Source organism: Fusarium poae, chromosome 1 (genome assembly GCF_019609905.1).
Source record: "Fusarium poae strain DAOMC 252244 chromosome 1, whole genome shotgun sequence".
In the NCBI taxonomy this organism is placed as follows: domain Eukaryota; kingdom Fungi; phylum Ascomycota; class Sordariomycetes; order Hypocreales; family Nectriaceae; genus Fusarium; species Fusarium poae.
Window position 1 is genome coordinate 11,031,669 of NC_058399.1, and position 15,282 is coordinate 11,046,950.

A 15,282-nucleotide genomic window follows, 5' to 3' on the forward strand; every position below is an offset into this window, starting at 1 on the left:
CCAAAGCTCATGCTAGGTCAGCCTGTATTCCCAAAACAGGTTAATGCAAATATAGACTAGATACCCAGGATGCTATAATCACACTATTTCTTTCATATACACAACTTCCAAATTGAATGCTGGCTTATTTTGACTAGTTAGGTGTAATTCCAAGCTCAACACTCTGGTAGTTTGCACCAGGATTCTCAGCCCCTGCCATGGCCAAGAATATCCCATCCTGCCTCCCAGAGTACGTGTAGAAGTTGTCGAATGTCCCCGTGAGCGTAGTACAAGTAGTCCTTGAAGTGCGAATGTCAAAAGTGCAAGTTTTTGCAGGCACAGAACAGTGAAGCTCCCGATCGCGCGTTTGCTCACAAGTGACCGAGGCATAGTCTGGTAGACTGCGCATATCGCTGCTACATGTGCTAAGCAAGTTGGGATCCCCATTCCCTTTATATTGAATGCATAGGATATTTCCGTTTACGTCTATCATGCGATTGGTCGTAGAATCAATGGAAAACGTCATGTGGTAGTTCGTGGACGAGTATTGCCATCCAACAAAGAAGCCAGGTGATTGGTATCCTAGTAGGTATTGGCCATCTACTTGAGCGCCTTTTCCAACAACGTTAAAGGTCGGAATTGGTTCAAAGGCTGCTTCGCTTGTCGTGGCTTCAGTGGTCGTGGTAACAGCGACGGATGATTGGAGGCTGGTCGTCTCTCCAGATGAAGTTGTTGCGGTAGTGGTTGCTGCTTCAGCTGTAGAGTCGCCACTTGAAGTTGACGTTGCGATGGTGCTCAATAGGTTGGAAGAGGCTGTCGTAGTTTGAAGCTCGGTATTAGTAGCAGACGGGACGCCCAAAGTGGCAGACTCGACTGTGGCTATAAGAATATGAGTATCTTCACTTGGTCTTGCCACAAAGATCTTTACTGACTTGAACCGCTTGAAGAACGGGGTTTACAAACGCTAGCCAATGCTGGTTTTACTGCCAAAACGGCTGTACAAAAAAGAGTGAAACGCATGTTGCCTATAGATGATGAATGATTGACGGAAGACAAAGCGGGTAAGAGACAAGATACTAAGAAATAGAAATTCTAGGTTTGATAGGTATTATTTGTTCGCTGCCAAAGGGGTTCGTGGTGGTGACGGGAAATTGCATCTGGTAGCCGTACACTAACGCAGGGACTCGATTGTGCTAACCGCAACTGTCTAATATCACCGACAGTCTGGAAATGTCTGCGTGTGATTCATGGACAACGTTTCGATAGGTTGTATCTCAACCTACTATCCGTATTCTATTCAAATGGTTCGTCGATTGGGGCGGCTGGTTGTTTGCTGAATGGCATATCATGATCCAAGAAATTGGCGAGGTTAGTCACATCACATTTCCTCGCTACATTGGTTTGAAACTGTTTGACAAATTATGCATGAATTCTCTTTTCTCTAAAGCCTCATAACGTACAGAGCCTTCCTCGTCGACATACAGATCTAGTCTACTGACGTGCTCGTAACTCTGTCCTTCCCTTATCCACGCCACTTGATACAACATATGCCTCATCGTTGCGACCTGCTGCCTTTACTAGCTGTGCCACTTCCTTATCCTTCATCCCCTCACCGCCCGCAGCTCGAATAACATCATGTGTCTCTGGAGACACCATTTGCGACACAGCCTGCCAGGAATTTCCTAAGAGCGAAGACGTGGTGCGTTGGGCAAATAGATACATGGTGGCAGCAGTAACGATAAAATGAGCGATGATTATGGCCAGTACAACAATGAGGCCTGTCCATTGCTCAGGAATGAGTACATCTTTGGCGTTTATAGTCGTGACTTGGTGTGTTGGCTTGTAGTTGGGCAGCCAGTCGTAGTACAGCATTTGATAAAACCGGAATACAAGTGCCTGCATCGCTTGTGCGGGATCACCTGTCTCTTGAATGATATTTTGAACCACGGCAGAATGTTCTGGATGGGTTGGCCAGATAAATTGCGACAGAATACTGTTGGTCATGATTCTTCCTGCAAAACTCCAACTTCCCAGCAGAGAATACTCAACGAGCGTGGACCAAAGCAGACCGTATGCGGTCTGAACTCTGGCTTCGTCATTCGGATCAGCCCACGGCTCTGCGTCGGAGTGGACTTCAAGATCCAATAAGTCTCGATCCTTTGTGTTTACCGACGAAATTCCAACGCCCAGCTGTTTCAAGATGCTAGTGCCATTTCCCTGGGTTGATATGTCTGACCACTCGTAAAGAGATTCAGGCTCTGCATCAATGGCTCGTCCAGATATGGTAACATTGTATCGATGAGGTAAGTTTTGGCTGATATAGCAGACAGTCGCATTGAACGCTTCAGTCCCGTCTGAAGTATAAGCCATCGTCCAAGGCCCATCTCGAGTAAACGTCAGATTCTGAAGATTGTCTGGAATCACAACCTTTGAAGGCTTTCCGGTCTTGTCGTCATAGGTTGGCCCAATTCCGTTCAAAGATGAGCCAGAGTTGACAAGCAGTACCGAATTAAAACTGTAAGCCCAGCCAGAAAGGGGATTCTTTGTATCATTCTTGACAGAAGCGAGATCCGCTGTGCTACTACACAAAGAGATGGGCAGAGTATTGTGATTCTGGTGTTCCACTCGTTGTGAACTCTGCATATTATGTTCTTGAGAGAGGTTGAGGTGTTTCCCAGGAAGTCAGTCTGGTTTTGAATCAAAAAACTAGCATTGAGATGTAAGCCACTGCTAACGTCACCATCTCCTTGTTGGTAGTTTAGCGACGTCTTCTCGAAATTTGGTGCAAAGCAGGCTGTGCGTTGATTGACAACAACAGCAGGCCCTTCATAGAACTCAAGACTAGTCCTGTCAGTAGCGTTATCGAATGGGAGCATAGCTCGGTAGATATCGCCTGTATCGATCGCGTTATCTGTTCGAAGGCCAATCTCGATATTGGTCGGACGAGACTCGGCGAAACGCCAATGTGCAAGTGGTCTTGATTTCCAATACGAGATGCCATTGAAGGGAAAGATCTGTTGAGTATCGAATCCAACTGCAGTGACACTTGTTACCATCGGTGCAGAGATTTGATCTTGACCAAAGTCGAAAAGGATAATCGTAGAGGTCAAAGTTGAGACCAAGGCGATAATGAAGGCCGATACGAGAAGAACCAAATGTAGTAATCCTGAGCCACGACCTGAAGAAAAGTGTTGCCAAGCTGTAGGTATCATACTACCAGGCCCAGCGCTGGAGCTAGCCGCTCTCTGGATAGACAACATGGCTGTGTCAACAAAGCGACTCCCCGAAGTCTCAAGTATCACCGCTGCCATAGCTGCTGCTGCGAAACCGATCTGAAATCCCATGGATACACGAATGACGGCAGAACAAATGGTGACAAGCCGCGTAGCCCATTCATTGAAAACAATGAGATCCCAAAACTCAGATCGAGGATCGCGATTTCTCGCTTTATCGGCGCCTTTGTAGAGGAAGATGAGGAGAGCAACTGAAAGTAAAATGGCTCCGGTGCCGATAGCCAGAATCAGGGTGCCGATGAGACCTATTCTGCGCCACCATTCTCGATTGCGTGGTTGTCTGGGTGGGACAATGAAGGTTGTAGCTGATCTTGGTTGGTAGTTGACGTTGAGATTCCATTGCTCTGACTTTTCTGGTGGTTGTCCACTATGTGTAACTTGGTCCTTATTGACTTCCTGAGCCTCAAGATTGTGAACGGCTTGATAACCAGCCATAGCGACGACGTTTCCCTATGTCAACAAGAAGACAACAATAGTCAGAGTTGGAGAAATTGGATGAGCTGGTCATTTTAAGCATTATAGTCTACACCGTCAACTGAAGGATCTTGTGGCGATGCCGTCTTGGCATCCTGAACTGATATCTCGACATGGATATTGGACCCTCTCTTATGCTAGTGCAGTACTTTGATCACAGCTGGTGGCTCGCCTAATGAAAGGTACTTTGTTAGCTCTCCAGAATCCTCTCCGACAAGGATAAACGCTGGAGCGTTTCATGGTGGAGTTTTCATTTCCGCACAGAGCACACAATAGGTCAGCTCGCATTGCTAAGTCCGAGAGTGGGTAATTATAGGGCTGATTTTGGGTTGGCAAACTTACGCTTTAGTGTCGTTGATAGTAGCTATTTTAACGTTGTTTCAACTTAGTTCTATATCTCCTTTACTATTATCTCAACGTCAACGTCTAAACAACTACTTGGTTCTTCTTTCCACCCCATCGGTATCCGTAATACCTCACATCCACTATATTTGCAATATGGGTAGCATCTGAATAAACTCAACGAAATCAATAACCGAAAATTGTATCTTTATTTTACTTTCTCAATATAGCTTTTCGATATAATGTGAACGTTTTAGCCAGCTGTCCATTTAATTCGCATTCCAACTGTAGGAAGGTATTCTCAGATGCTTATTGAGCAAAAGAGATAGATGTTAGTTCAGCGTGCTATGTTTAATAAGCCTTCATCCAGATCAGGCCACCTAAATATATACAATTACACTGAATCACAACGTTCAGAATTCCTACCACCTCCAGGAAAAGTAATAGATTTCTTGGTAACTATAACATTTTTGAATAAAAACTCCATCTAAAACAGCTAATGGTTTGTCATAGCTAAGCTGCCATTCACTTTGACAGACTGATATATTTAAAATATCATCTCAGAACCCCGACTAGGAAGCTAACCTGGCCTTGAAAGAAATGAACACCGATAGGTTGTGAATAATGTTGATTGGATGATATATCGTCCAATTAATGGCAGACACGTAGTTTGTAGATATCAATGGCTGAAAAGTGCAAATCCCGTACGCCTTGTCTTATTCAAAAGCCTGCCTTGCTCAGCCGCAATTTGTTATCATTAAGATAACCCCGCATTGTCTTTTTACCTTTCTTTTCCATCTAACTATTTTCTCCCTGGTGATGTTCTTACACATCAACGACTAGTACCAAAATCATAACATCCTCATCATCAACATACCTGACAATGTCCGGAGCCGAAGCTGCAATAGCTGGTGTGGGATTCTTGTGCAGTGCGATACAAATCGTCACTTTTGGTAGAGACATCCTTCAAGTCTACTGTCAAGTTCGTGATGGTCGATCTCCTGACCCAAGATTGGAAGGATACCTCAAGAGTGCGGAGGCTTGCTTCAACCATATCAAGACTTCAGCTTCGGCGACATCTCAAACCCAAGCATTGCACAGCGACCAACAGCAGATTGTCAACGTTGGCCAAGAGTTGCATGACTCTATGGTTGAACTTCAGACTAAATTCGCCGAGCTCCATCTTGATGATGCATCTAAACGTGGAGTGCGCGGGAAATTACGAGTAGGGAAGAAAGCCGCAGCATCTATGTGGCACTCCAAAGAACTCGCAAGTCTTGAGGAAAGTCTGAAAAGATATGAAAGCCTTCTCCACGGTGTCATACTACATCGAGTGTCCAACCAGGTCCAGGCGGTGGAAGCTCAGTCAAGTCAGCACTTCCATCATCTGAATGTACATCTGCAATCATTTATCACAAAGCTAGCGGATGGGTGTACAAATCTGTCCGAGCTATCACGCGTCTCACTCGAGACAAAAGATCGAGTCACGCAAGAGCACGAAAAAACACGAACTGCCATTGATCAGGGCTTCGCTTCCACGCAGGGCACCATTACGAACATCCGCGACTCAACGTCCCAGCACTTTCAAGACTCATCCCAACGTGAGATGAGTAAAATCCTGGAGCGACGCCATGAGAGACTACTCAACAGTCTCAGATTTTCTGAAATGAACAGCCGCAAGAATCAAGTATCTGAGAACTACCCTGGAACATTTTCCTGGGTGTTTAAAAACACGTCCTGCAGTAGCCGAAGTCATTCACCTTTAACCGATATGTCGACCTCAACAAGTTCACCAGACCCTGACAATTTTCCCATTTGGTTACAGTCCGACTCAAATCTATTCTGGATCAGTGGTAAGCCCGCTTCCGGGAAAAGCTCACTCATGAAATTTCTTGCAACCAATTCCTTGACAAGAGAACATCTCGAGATTTGGCAGCACAACACGCAGAACAAGAACGGCAAGCTGCGCATCATTGCCCATTACTTCTGGAAGCCGGGCCAATTGTTGCAGAAGAACATTCAAGGAATGGTTCTTTCTCTTCTATATCAAGTGCTCTGCAAGGATCTTTGTCTCGCTCAACAGCTGTGGGAAGATCAAGACGATGTTTCCGACAAGCGAGCTCATGGAGATTGGAGTCTCAACGAGCTTAGAGAAACTCTCTGTCACGCAATCAAGTCTTCAAGTGATTGTTTTTGCATTTTTCTGGATGGGCTGGATGAGGCAAGAGAGTTCGAGCGCTTATCATGGCGCGATAGTGGGAATGCACGGGTCATTCATGACCTGCTATGTCTCGACAATGTCAAGATATGTGCTTCTAGCAGAGAAGAACACCCGTTCTGCCTTTTTTTCGAAAGCCAACCACGCTTAAGAATTCATTTACTTACATACAACGATATCTATTGTTATGCGAAGCAAAGATTGGAGCTGACTGGGCTAGATCCTCACAACCGACATGGAATTCTACAAAGCGTTATAAGGAAAGCAGACGGTGTATTTCTCTGGGTCGTCTTAGTTCTCGATAGCCTAAATCGAGCAATACGATCAGGGTCAGCCAGTACCCGTGAATTGAAGGAGCGTCTTGCACAGACTCCTGCAGATTTGAATGATCTCTTTATTGATATGTGGGAGCGACCAGGAGACGATGCCAAACTATCAAGTCACAAAATCGATGCCTCTCGTTACTTAAGCCTGGCTGTTACAGCAAACAAGCTAGAAGAGCATCTTCCTTTTTCCACTGGTTTCAATAACATGAATTCCTTACTAGTTATTACTACTGCTCTGGAGGATGGGCCGGTGACATCAATTTTGGACACTGGTCGATGTATCCTGGCAAAAGACCTTGAAGACAAATGTTCAGCGGTGGCAGATCGGCTACGATTAGTTAGCCGTGGGCTACTTGAGATAGTAACAGCTACTAACGGGGATGGAGTTGAAGGAAGTTCACGCTTGACTCGCTACAGAACCGAGATGGTCGTTTTCATTCACAGATCTGCTTTCGACTTTATTACTGATACACAATTCGGTCGCGAGTGCCTGAGTACCTGTGGATGGTCCTCAACTGAGCAGGTTTCCAGATTATTCGCAGGCCATCTTGTCAGATGCCGATTTGTAAGGGATCAGCCAGCGATAATCAATCACATAACAACAGGAAAAATGACTTATGATATCATTATCGCACCCTCCCACCAAGTGCGAAGGGCCTTGTCGATAACCTATAGTTGGGGAAACAGCAGCTTGTCTTTCGAAAACAGCATGTTACCAATAATCAAGGATTGGCAGAGATCTGGCTTGTTTTCTGCCCAATCTCGTTGGAAATATCCCCAAGGTTCAAGAGTTCCGTCAGATCTTTGGGAATTGGAATTTCTTGAACAGCTCATGGGGATAGCCCCCCGATTCACTATCGTTGCTGGTGCACTCGACCAACTTCAAATTCATCGTCTCATTGAAGCCATACCTGCTCTGCTTCGAGGATTCCCAAACATGATGGGATATGGCGTGTTAGAACCGCTTCTTTGCGAGTCGATCGGATACGTCTTGACCCGTATAACCCATTCAAATATTAAAACGCGACAGAATCTTGACCTGCATACTAAAGCCGACGTAAAGAATACAACGCTCTTACTGCATTCGTGGTTTATTACCATGTGCCTTTCTGCTATATCTTGGCCCAGAGAGCCAGAAAAGTCAGAATTGCAGGGCATCTTGGACCTGCTTTATCGATTCAGGACCATTTTGTGTTCAACAGATGATTGGCAGTACTCCTTGGTATTGGAGTTTGGAGAGAATAGTTCGAAATTATTCTCTCCTCGGGGACTTTACGACTTATCCATAATGGAATCCCACACCATCGTGACTATTGCAAACTTTGCCACTGCCTACCGCATACTCGAACGTCTCTTGCTGGACCGGGTGGGTTATAAGCAACACATCCAGCCCCCCAAAGATGTAAGCGAAAGACTGGAGATAGTGCTCATCAGTGGCGAAAATAAGAGATGGAACTGCCCGCACGAGATGTTCTCAGTCGCAACAGAATATCGTCATGCCGTCTCAACTCACTTAGAAAATACCTTGTTTTGTATGTATAGGAATGGAGATTGGAGGTAAAGACGGACAAGATGGCGGTTATTTATGCAAAGTATAAGTAATGGGTTGACATCAGTGGATGGTATAGGATATTGCATAAGAGAACTTGGGAGAAGGGGCTTGATGTATCCCCATCCGTGGCAAAGCAACCGGACCATAAAAGAAAGTGGCAAAGATTCAATGGAGGAACGGGACGAAGATTCATCTGAGTGTGAGGTGAAATAGTGAGCAAAAGTCGCAATAGGTGACAAATGAAAGTGTTTCGTTTCACATAGCCTACTAATGTGATGGAACTACTTCATCCAGCCTCGCCATAACCTTCACCGTTATGTCTCTGTCTGTTTCCATCAGCATTGGACCTCGAGTCACATCTTTCTAGGTGTTGATTGGATGATGAAGATCCAGACTTATAGTGGCTGGGAAGAGATAATATAACTGGGCTGAGCATGGTTTTTGTCTTGAAAGTTGGTGTTCGCCATACTGCGGCTGAAAGAGGTGCTGCGTTTCATCACATACCCATGAACAAAATCACTGCCTAAAAGCAAGGGCATTCATCGCATACGTATATGTCTCGAAGCCATCTTGAGAATTTTCAAACAGTAACTCGAACGATGGCGTTCTGTGTGTTGTGATAAAACAACATTCGCCGCAATATCACATATAGCGAGCAATGAACGTGGCTGGCTGACGGAACCGAATGGGGAGCAGGGTGAGACCTCAAGGACAAAACAAACAAGATACTGTCGTACTTCCCTTTGGTATTCATCGAGCCTGGCACATAGCTAATGTAATTCTTTAGCTGTCAGCTGCAGTACTTTGTATTTTCTACAGCCTGGAGATACCTTCAAGTTAAGTTTACGAATAATATGATGGGTTGACAGTAAGTCAAACGTAGATCAGAGTTTAATTACCTTACTCCAGCTGGGAGCTAAGCCCCATAAATCTGACGGAAATGTATGGTGTTCATCACAAAGGTGAGATGCATACCGTTGGTGAACATTCGACTCTACAGTAGTACATTGTCGTGACCGACTTTCATGTGAGTGAACCTTCTCGGGGTATGCGAATATTGTGGCTGCCTCTGTCTCGAAACAGTCAGAACATGGCAGTCTTTCAAGAGGTCCGAGACTCGAAATATGTCTTTGAGGAAGTGGAACGACATTCTTCTTGTCGATCACGACATATCATGGCTTATAGGACACAAATTGTGACAGTACGTCTATCTCATACAAGAATTGTATTTCACGACTATCTATAAGAAGGGCGACATCCTTCTTCAAATTAGATACAGCATCAACCCAACAATTCAATATACTCAACCAATCCAATAAACCAACTCTTTCAAACTTTACAATGGCTGCCCTCGTTCCCTTCCCCAAGTTTGGCCTTTCTGCCACTTATTCCCCATGGACCAAGATCCTCTATCTTGAAGCCAAGGGCAAGGTTCCCGGCTACCTTGCGGGAGCTTTCATCCGACGTGAAGACTGGGACGGAGGTCTTCGCTTCTCTCTCCGAGCCTTCCCACTGCTCTTCCCCGAGGGCTTTCCTCCTCCATCTCCCAAGCAGATCGATGCCACTCTGAAAGTCCCTATTCAACTTCCCATCTCTTGGCTCAACAGTAAGAGTGTTCTGTTTGAGACCGCCAATGGCGTATACAACATCCCCATCAAGTACTTGCTTGCAGGTGTCGGACCTGAAGATGAGCCAAAGAACGGCCTTACTGCCTCCAATGGTCAGACCGATGATCAGTCAAGTGAGCAGAGTGACGAAGGTCGTGTCATTGGGAGTGTCTTGACTCCAATCCAAGTCCCTTTGGCTGCAGAGGCCAACTACAGAATCTCGGCTAGAATCCCACCTTCTCAGGAGGGGGCGATCGTTCCACTTCCATCGGTCAAGATCTCTTTCAACAACGAGTTCATCAAGCTTGTTGATTCCGACTATGAAGGAGGATCCATCATTTGGGATATCGCTTGGCAGAAGCTCCCGACCGAGGAGGGTACGAGCCCCCAGGCTGTCGACGTCACTACCAGCATCCCGCATACCCAGTTTGGAGGGTTGACCACTTGGTCCCGCATTATCCAGCCCTACACGGTTGAGTTTGTTGTTTTTGAGAAGAAGTAGGCTGTTATCTATTTAGTGTTTGGAGTGTATATTCGTTGAGAGTGATGGATATCGTCAGTCTTTCTTTCTTTCGTTGACCAGATTTAATCACCATCATCAAATTTAATGTATTTTATTTGCATATTTTATATATTAGATAGGTAGAATAATCCATATGTCTATCTATTACTCTTGTCTCTCCATTATTCTTTTGTGATACGGAGTCATTCGATTAGTAATGTTGCTCATTCAGTGACCTGCAAGACACATTTGAACTGAGAGATGCCTCTAAAGCTGAGAGATGCCCCTACTAGCACTAAGAGGTGGTATATGATTGGTCAGATTGCCTCCTTCTTAGATCCGTTTTAGTGTCATCTCTTAACTAGACTAGTGGGTAGCAGAAAAAATGACCTCCTAAGTCTTAGATTACAAAAATAATAGTCTAAGAGCTATAGTCTAAAGAGCATAAAGTGGCCTACTAATTTCGTCTCTTAGGCTCACAGCGGCCAATTTTTCTGATACCCTGAGGAGTGTCATCTCTTATGTAGTCTAGATCATACTCGGGGTAACTTTTCCTCTCCACCTTTCTATCATCTCCCCACACCCTCCACATTTCTCTCTCTACAATCGTCATGACACAAGATGTCACGTCAAAAGCTGTCCTTCATCCCAATGATGCAGAGTCTAGAGATACAAACTCAAAAGATGCTTCATTGGTCGATCGATTCTCATGGGGCAATTTCACCTGCACTCAATCTACCGGTGGCGTAGCCCTCATGCTATCAAAGACACCCTATCAATTCCGAGGTCTGCAAACCATTGGAGTTGTTGTATTCATACTCAATATTGTCATATTTATCCTATTTGTCTCAGCCATGATCTACCGATTTGTTCGGAAGCCCTCAAGCTTTCGCGAATCCATCACAAAACCTCCAGAAGCCTACTTTACAGGATCGCTGTGGCTCTCGGTAGCAACCATCATCATGGGCATGCAGGTTTTCGGTGTTCCTCATACCGGCTCCTGGCTTATTGATGTTATTCGTGTTCTCTTCTGGATCTACGGCGCCATTACTCTGACATATAATATCGTCATTTTCGTCGTCATGTTCTCCATCGCTCCCTTCACACCTGGTAGCATGAGCTCTCCAATGTTCTTGATGATTTACAATGCCATGCTTACTGGTACCGTCGCCTCTGTTATTGCAGCAGACCAACCTCCTCCACAACGAGTGCCGATCCTTGTCGCTGGGATCGCCTTCGAGGGACTTGGGTGGATATTGTGTCTTCTCTTTCTCCCTCATTTTGTAGGCAACATGCTTGTCAACGGTCTTGGTCCTGTCAATCTCCGACCTGGCCTGTTTATATCTGTGGGCTCAGCAGGTTATACCATCATAGCACTCATCGGATGTGCCAAAGCAATCCCAGATGGTTACGGATACTTTGCGAAGCACCCAACTGCTGCCGAAACACTTAACATCATGGCATTGTGGATCGGTGTATTTCTTTGGTTGTTTACCTTTTGGCTCTTCGCAATCGCAGCAGTTGCGCATGTTCCAATCTTGGTATCTAAACTCAGCGGCGATACATCTAGGCCCAAGATGAGTTTTGCTCTGCCTTGGTGGGCGATTGTCTTTCCGAATGTTGGTTTTACGATTGCCACGGTGAACATTGGTGAAGAGTTTGAATCAGACGGTATAGCTGGAGTAGCCACGGCCATGACGATACTCGTGTTTACGGCATGGTTGATGGATTTGTACTTACATATTAAGTCGATATGTCAGAAGCATATTATGTAGGGAGAACGGAAGTGTTTCAATTTACAGTATGTTATGTCCTTTTTCTCTTCGTCTCTCTAATCTCTTATTCTTTCACCCAGGCCTCCTCAGTTTTTTCGAGGTTCTTAACAACGGTTGATCTGTCCCACGCATATCAAGTTGTCAACAAATCTTCAGATCAAAGGATCGCTGAAGACTAGATTTTTCAATACTGGCATAACTCTACAGTATGTCGTTGCCGGTTCTGTGATACATCAGGAGTACAGGACGTGGAAAGCATGCAGACACGATATCATTCTGATGCTGGGTCTGTCCGAGGACGGTGGGAGCAGAAAGTGCCACAAGGCTACATTGACAGGGTCAATCGTGTTTCAATTAAATAGTAGTTGATTTAATTCTTGCTGTCCACAACTAATTCGTCTCCTGCTATGTCTGTGCCACGAGGAGATGAAGGGAGTGACCAAGATTCAGAAGCAATCTCCGTGAACGGTCGTGGTGCATTGGTCCACAGCTCCAGAAGTTTTCCTATGTCGTCTTCTGTCGAGTTGCTCAGATCTGAAGGTGTTCCTTTCAAAGACTCGTATTTATCTTCCTCGTTAACTGCAGATAATGATGATATTTTCGAGTGAATCTTTTCGTCTTCGGCGGTCGACGCATTTTGCTCCAATGGGGATCTTATTTTCTTAACGCGTCTCGCAAATGGAGTACGTTTAATTCTGTCATATTGGTCGCCGATACGACTGTGGCGTGATGATTTACGCAGCATTGGTAGGATTGAAGTTGCGTTCTCGTGACGAGACATATGTAGCTGCAATTTAATTCCAGGCCGGATGATCGATCTCCATTTGTTAGAATGAACCCTTGTTCTATCCTCCATGAGGACGATGTAGTCTCTGCTGCGCAAAGCTGCTTCAAGATTGGGAGAGTTGGCCAGATCCTCGATTAAAGCCTCGTGTGTCATCTATACCGCGAACATTAGTCATGTATCCGTCGTTACTACTGGCATCTTCTGTGATAGAAAACAAGAAATTCACGCTACTCACCTCCCAGGTCAGACAACGATGGAAAGGCAAGACCTTCAGGCCATCAACTGTTGTCACATAAACCGGCTCAACCTCTTCGCCAATTCGAAAGAACAGCTCTACGAGAATCACCTGGTTCTCGTTTTCTGTAGTTCTGATAGCAACCAATGTCTTGGGTCGACTATCCTGTTGTTTGACATTGGCCACAGCTCGGTCTACCTCCTTCCGGACCATACTGTCCAACTCGAGATATTGTTGGTAAAGACTCGGTAGTAACCTTAGAAACTGGCTTATCCTGAGCTTTGCGAGGGCACCCTTCACTTCTTTTTCTTCCATTGGTATCTTTTTCACAACGCTTTGTGGCTGGTCCCCATTCATAGCAGGTATCTCCAGTAAGAACGCTGCCAGCTCTTCTTGCTTTGAGTTAGGAGCCATGTGGAAACGTAACAAAAGCCTCCGTAACCATTCTGGCTTCTCGTATTGTTTTGTTGAGAGTTTATATTGACCCTGATGTCGACTGACGGGATGGTCTCTGTCACCTTTGAGATAACTGCTTTCAATTTCAATTGCGTGAAGCTGTGTGAATAAAGATTCACTGTCTGTTGTGTTGGATTCATTCATCTTTCCTTTGTTGTTTGCATTGAATGGAGCTCTCTCATCAATCTGCATTTTTGTTACTCAAAAACATCACACACAGAATATGTAGCTCTACCTACGTTGTTCTGTTCAGATCTAACATTTGTAGTGTTATCAACGCTAAGTCTTCGCTTATAGTTATCTCGACTTGACTTACGTAGATTGAACAAGCCAGGATGATGAGCCAGGCATGGACGGAGGATTAAGCGCTCTAGTATCACAGCTGTCGAACGGTTGGTAAATATTCATGATCAGTCGGTTGTCGTACATACCGAGTGGACTCTCCAAATGAAGACACCGGGGGATCGCCCTGTCCTCGTTGGCTTGCGATCTCGGGATCCGCAGGATTTTCGATTTCTAATTGTCTCAGCCGATTCGCATGCTTCCTTTGTTGCTGAAGAAGTTCGTGTGCTTGAATAAGGAGTTTCTTTTCCTCGTCACCAAGTGGTTGGGTAACTGTTTTCGACTGTCTATCAGATTTAACGAGTCAGTGTACGATACATAAATCCAACGGATCTGTGATGGACTAGATATCAAGGAAAGGAAAAAGAAAACATACTCCATTTGGAATTGAGCGACTGTAGCAAGCTGGATTTGTAAAAGCAACGAAAACTTGACCGTTCTCAGTTCTTCGCGCAGCTTCAGTATACTGGGCTCCAGCCACGGCCATCGTAAGCTTTGCCGCAAACCAAGTGTGGGAGTTTCTAGAAGTGTATTGTCAAGCATCGGGGTGGTTGGCTCCGTTTCGTTTCCATATCCCTCACTAACAGTAAATCCTAACTTATCACCCAACACGCCACAGATCTTGTAATAAATGCTTTCAGTCTTGGCGACTACCCGTTGAATTTCCTCCAAGCCTTTGTCCTTAAAAAGAGGACTGATGGCAACAGTATCTTGCTTGATTAGATCATGGAGTTGGTCAAGTGCCGTGGCTGTCGATTCAATCTCAAACATGACATCCGCAAGTCTGTCGGCAGCCTCGCGTGATGAAGCAACGTATGACTGAAGAGTGGTTGCGAGTTTAAAGCCGAACCCAGCAATTCCGATAACAGAACCAGCGATCCCAATTGCTTCAGCCATGACAGCGAGAGGGCGATTGTCATCGGGCTAGTCATTCCCCACGAGTGTGAAAAGAAATTTGATTTCATCTCCAATTCTGTTATCATGCAACTTGTATTTATATGCCTCGTCTCAATGTAACCTTGAGCTAATTGCATAATTCGATCCTCACCCGCATATTGATGATGTCAGTATTTCTCAATAAACGAATTGTCTTTAGTAAGTCTAGTTACATTGCATCAGTGATATGCATTTCTTGGCTCACTAATTTAGATAACCAACAGTAACATCTCGATAATGAACAATTCAACTCGTTCACGTATGAGATAAGAGGTAAGTGAAAAGATAGGAACAACAAGGGTCCAGGTAAGTTTTGCGTGGTTTATGGATTTATATTTCCATTCAATGTTGATATTTCACAAGCGAATCATATGGCGTAAGTTAATAAGTGTATATCACCACATGCTGTAGTAAGCCGGTGGTGTTACCGGTTGTGTGACACGTTCAGAACGGAGCCC

The 15,282-nt window shown here is 45.0% G+C and overlaps 5 protein-coding genes across 5 annotated transcripts; 3 read left to right on the top strand and 2 right to left on the bottom strand.

Annotated features, from left to right (window-relative positions):
- Positions 1-133: 133 nt before the first annotated feature.
- On the bottom strand, positions 134-3,707 carry FPOAC1_003581 (uncharacterized protein; the record flags this gene model as incomplete). Its single annotated transcript, XM_044848140.1, has 3 exons — positions 134-858; positions 1,479-2,560; positions 2,605-3,707. 3 exons carry the CDS (start codon positions 3,705-3,707, stop codon positions 134-136), a joined length of 2,910 nt encoding a protein of 969 aa, XP_044714056.1.
- Positions 3,708-4,971: 1,264 nt separating this feature from the next.
- Positions 4,972-7,838, top strand: FPOAC1_003582 (uncharacterized protein; the record flags this gene model as incomplete). The annotated part of the gene is made up of 2 exons (XM_044848141.1): positions 4,972-7,630; positions 7,696-7,838. 2 exons carry the CDS (start codon positions 4,972-4,974, stop codon positions 7,836-7,838), a joined length of 2,802 nt encoding a protein of 933 aa, XP_044714057.1.
- Positions 7,839-9,525: 1,687 nt separating this feature from the next.
- FPOAC1_003583 (uncharacterized protein) lies at positions 9,526-10,293 on the top strand (the record flags this gene model as incomplete). The annotated part of the gene is made up of 1 exon (XM_044848142.1): positions 9,526-10,293. One exon carries the CDS (start codon positions 9,526-9,528, stop codon positions 10,291-10,293), a length of 768 nt encoding a protein of 255 aa, XP_044714058.1.
- A 611-nt stretch (positions 10,294-10,904) lies between these two features.
- On the top strand, positions 10,905-12,068 carry FPOAC1_003584 (uncharacterized protein; the record flags this gene model as incomplete). Its single annotated transcript, XM_044848143.1, has 1 exon — positions 10,905-12,068. One exon carries the CDS (start codon positions 10,905-10,907, stop codon positions 12,066-12,068), a length of 1,164 nt encoding a protein of 387 aa, XP_044714059.1.
- Positions 12,069-12,438: 370 nt separating this feature from the next.
- FPOAC1_003585 (uncharacterized protein) lies at positions 12,439-14,785 on the bottom strand (the record flags this gene model as incomplete). The annotated part of the gene is made up of 6 exons (XM_044848144.1): positions 12,439-13,008; positions 13,091-13,732; positions 13,786-13,801; positions 13,863-13,928; positions 13,978-14,175; positions 14,265-14,785. 6 exons carry the CDS (start codon positions 14,783-14,785, stop codon positions 12,439-12,441), a joined length of 2,013 nt encoding a protein of 670 aa, XP_044714060.1.
- Positions 14,786-15,282: the final 497 nt, after the last annotated feature.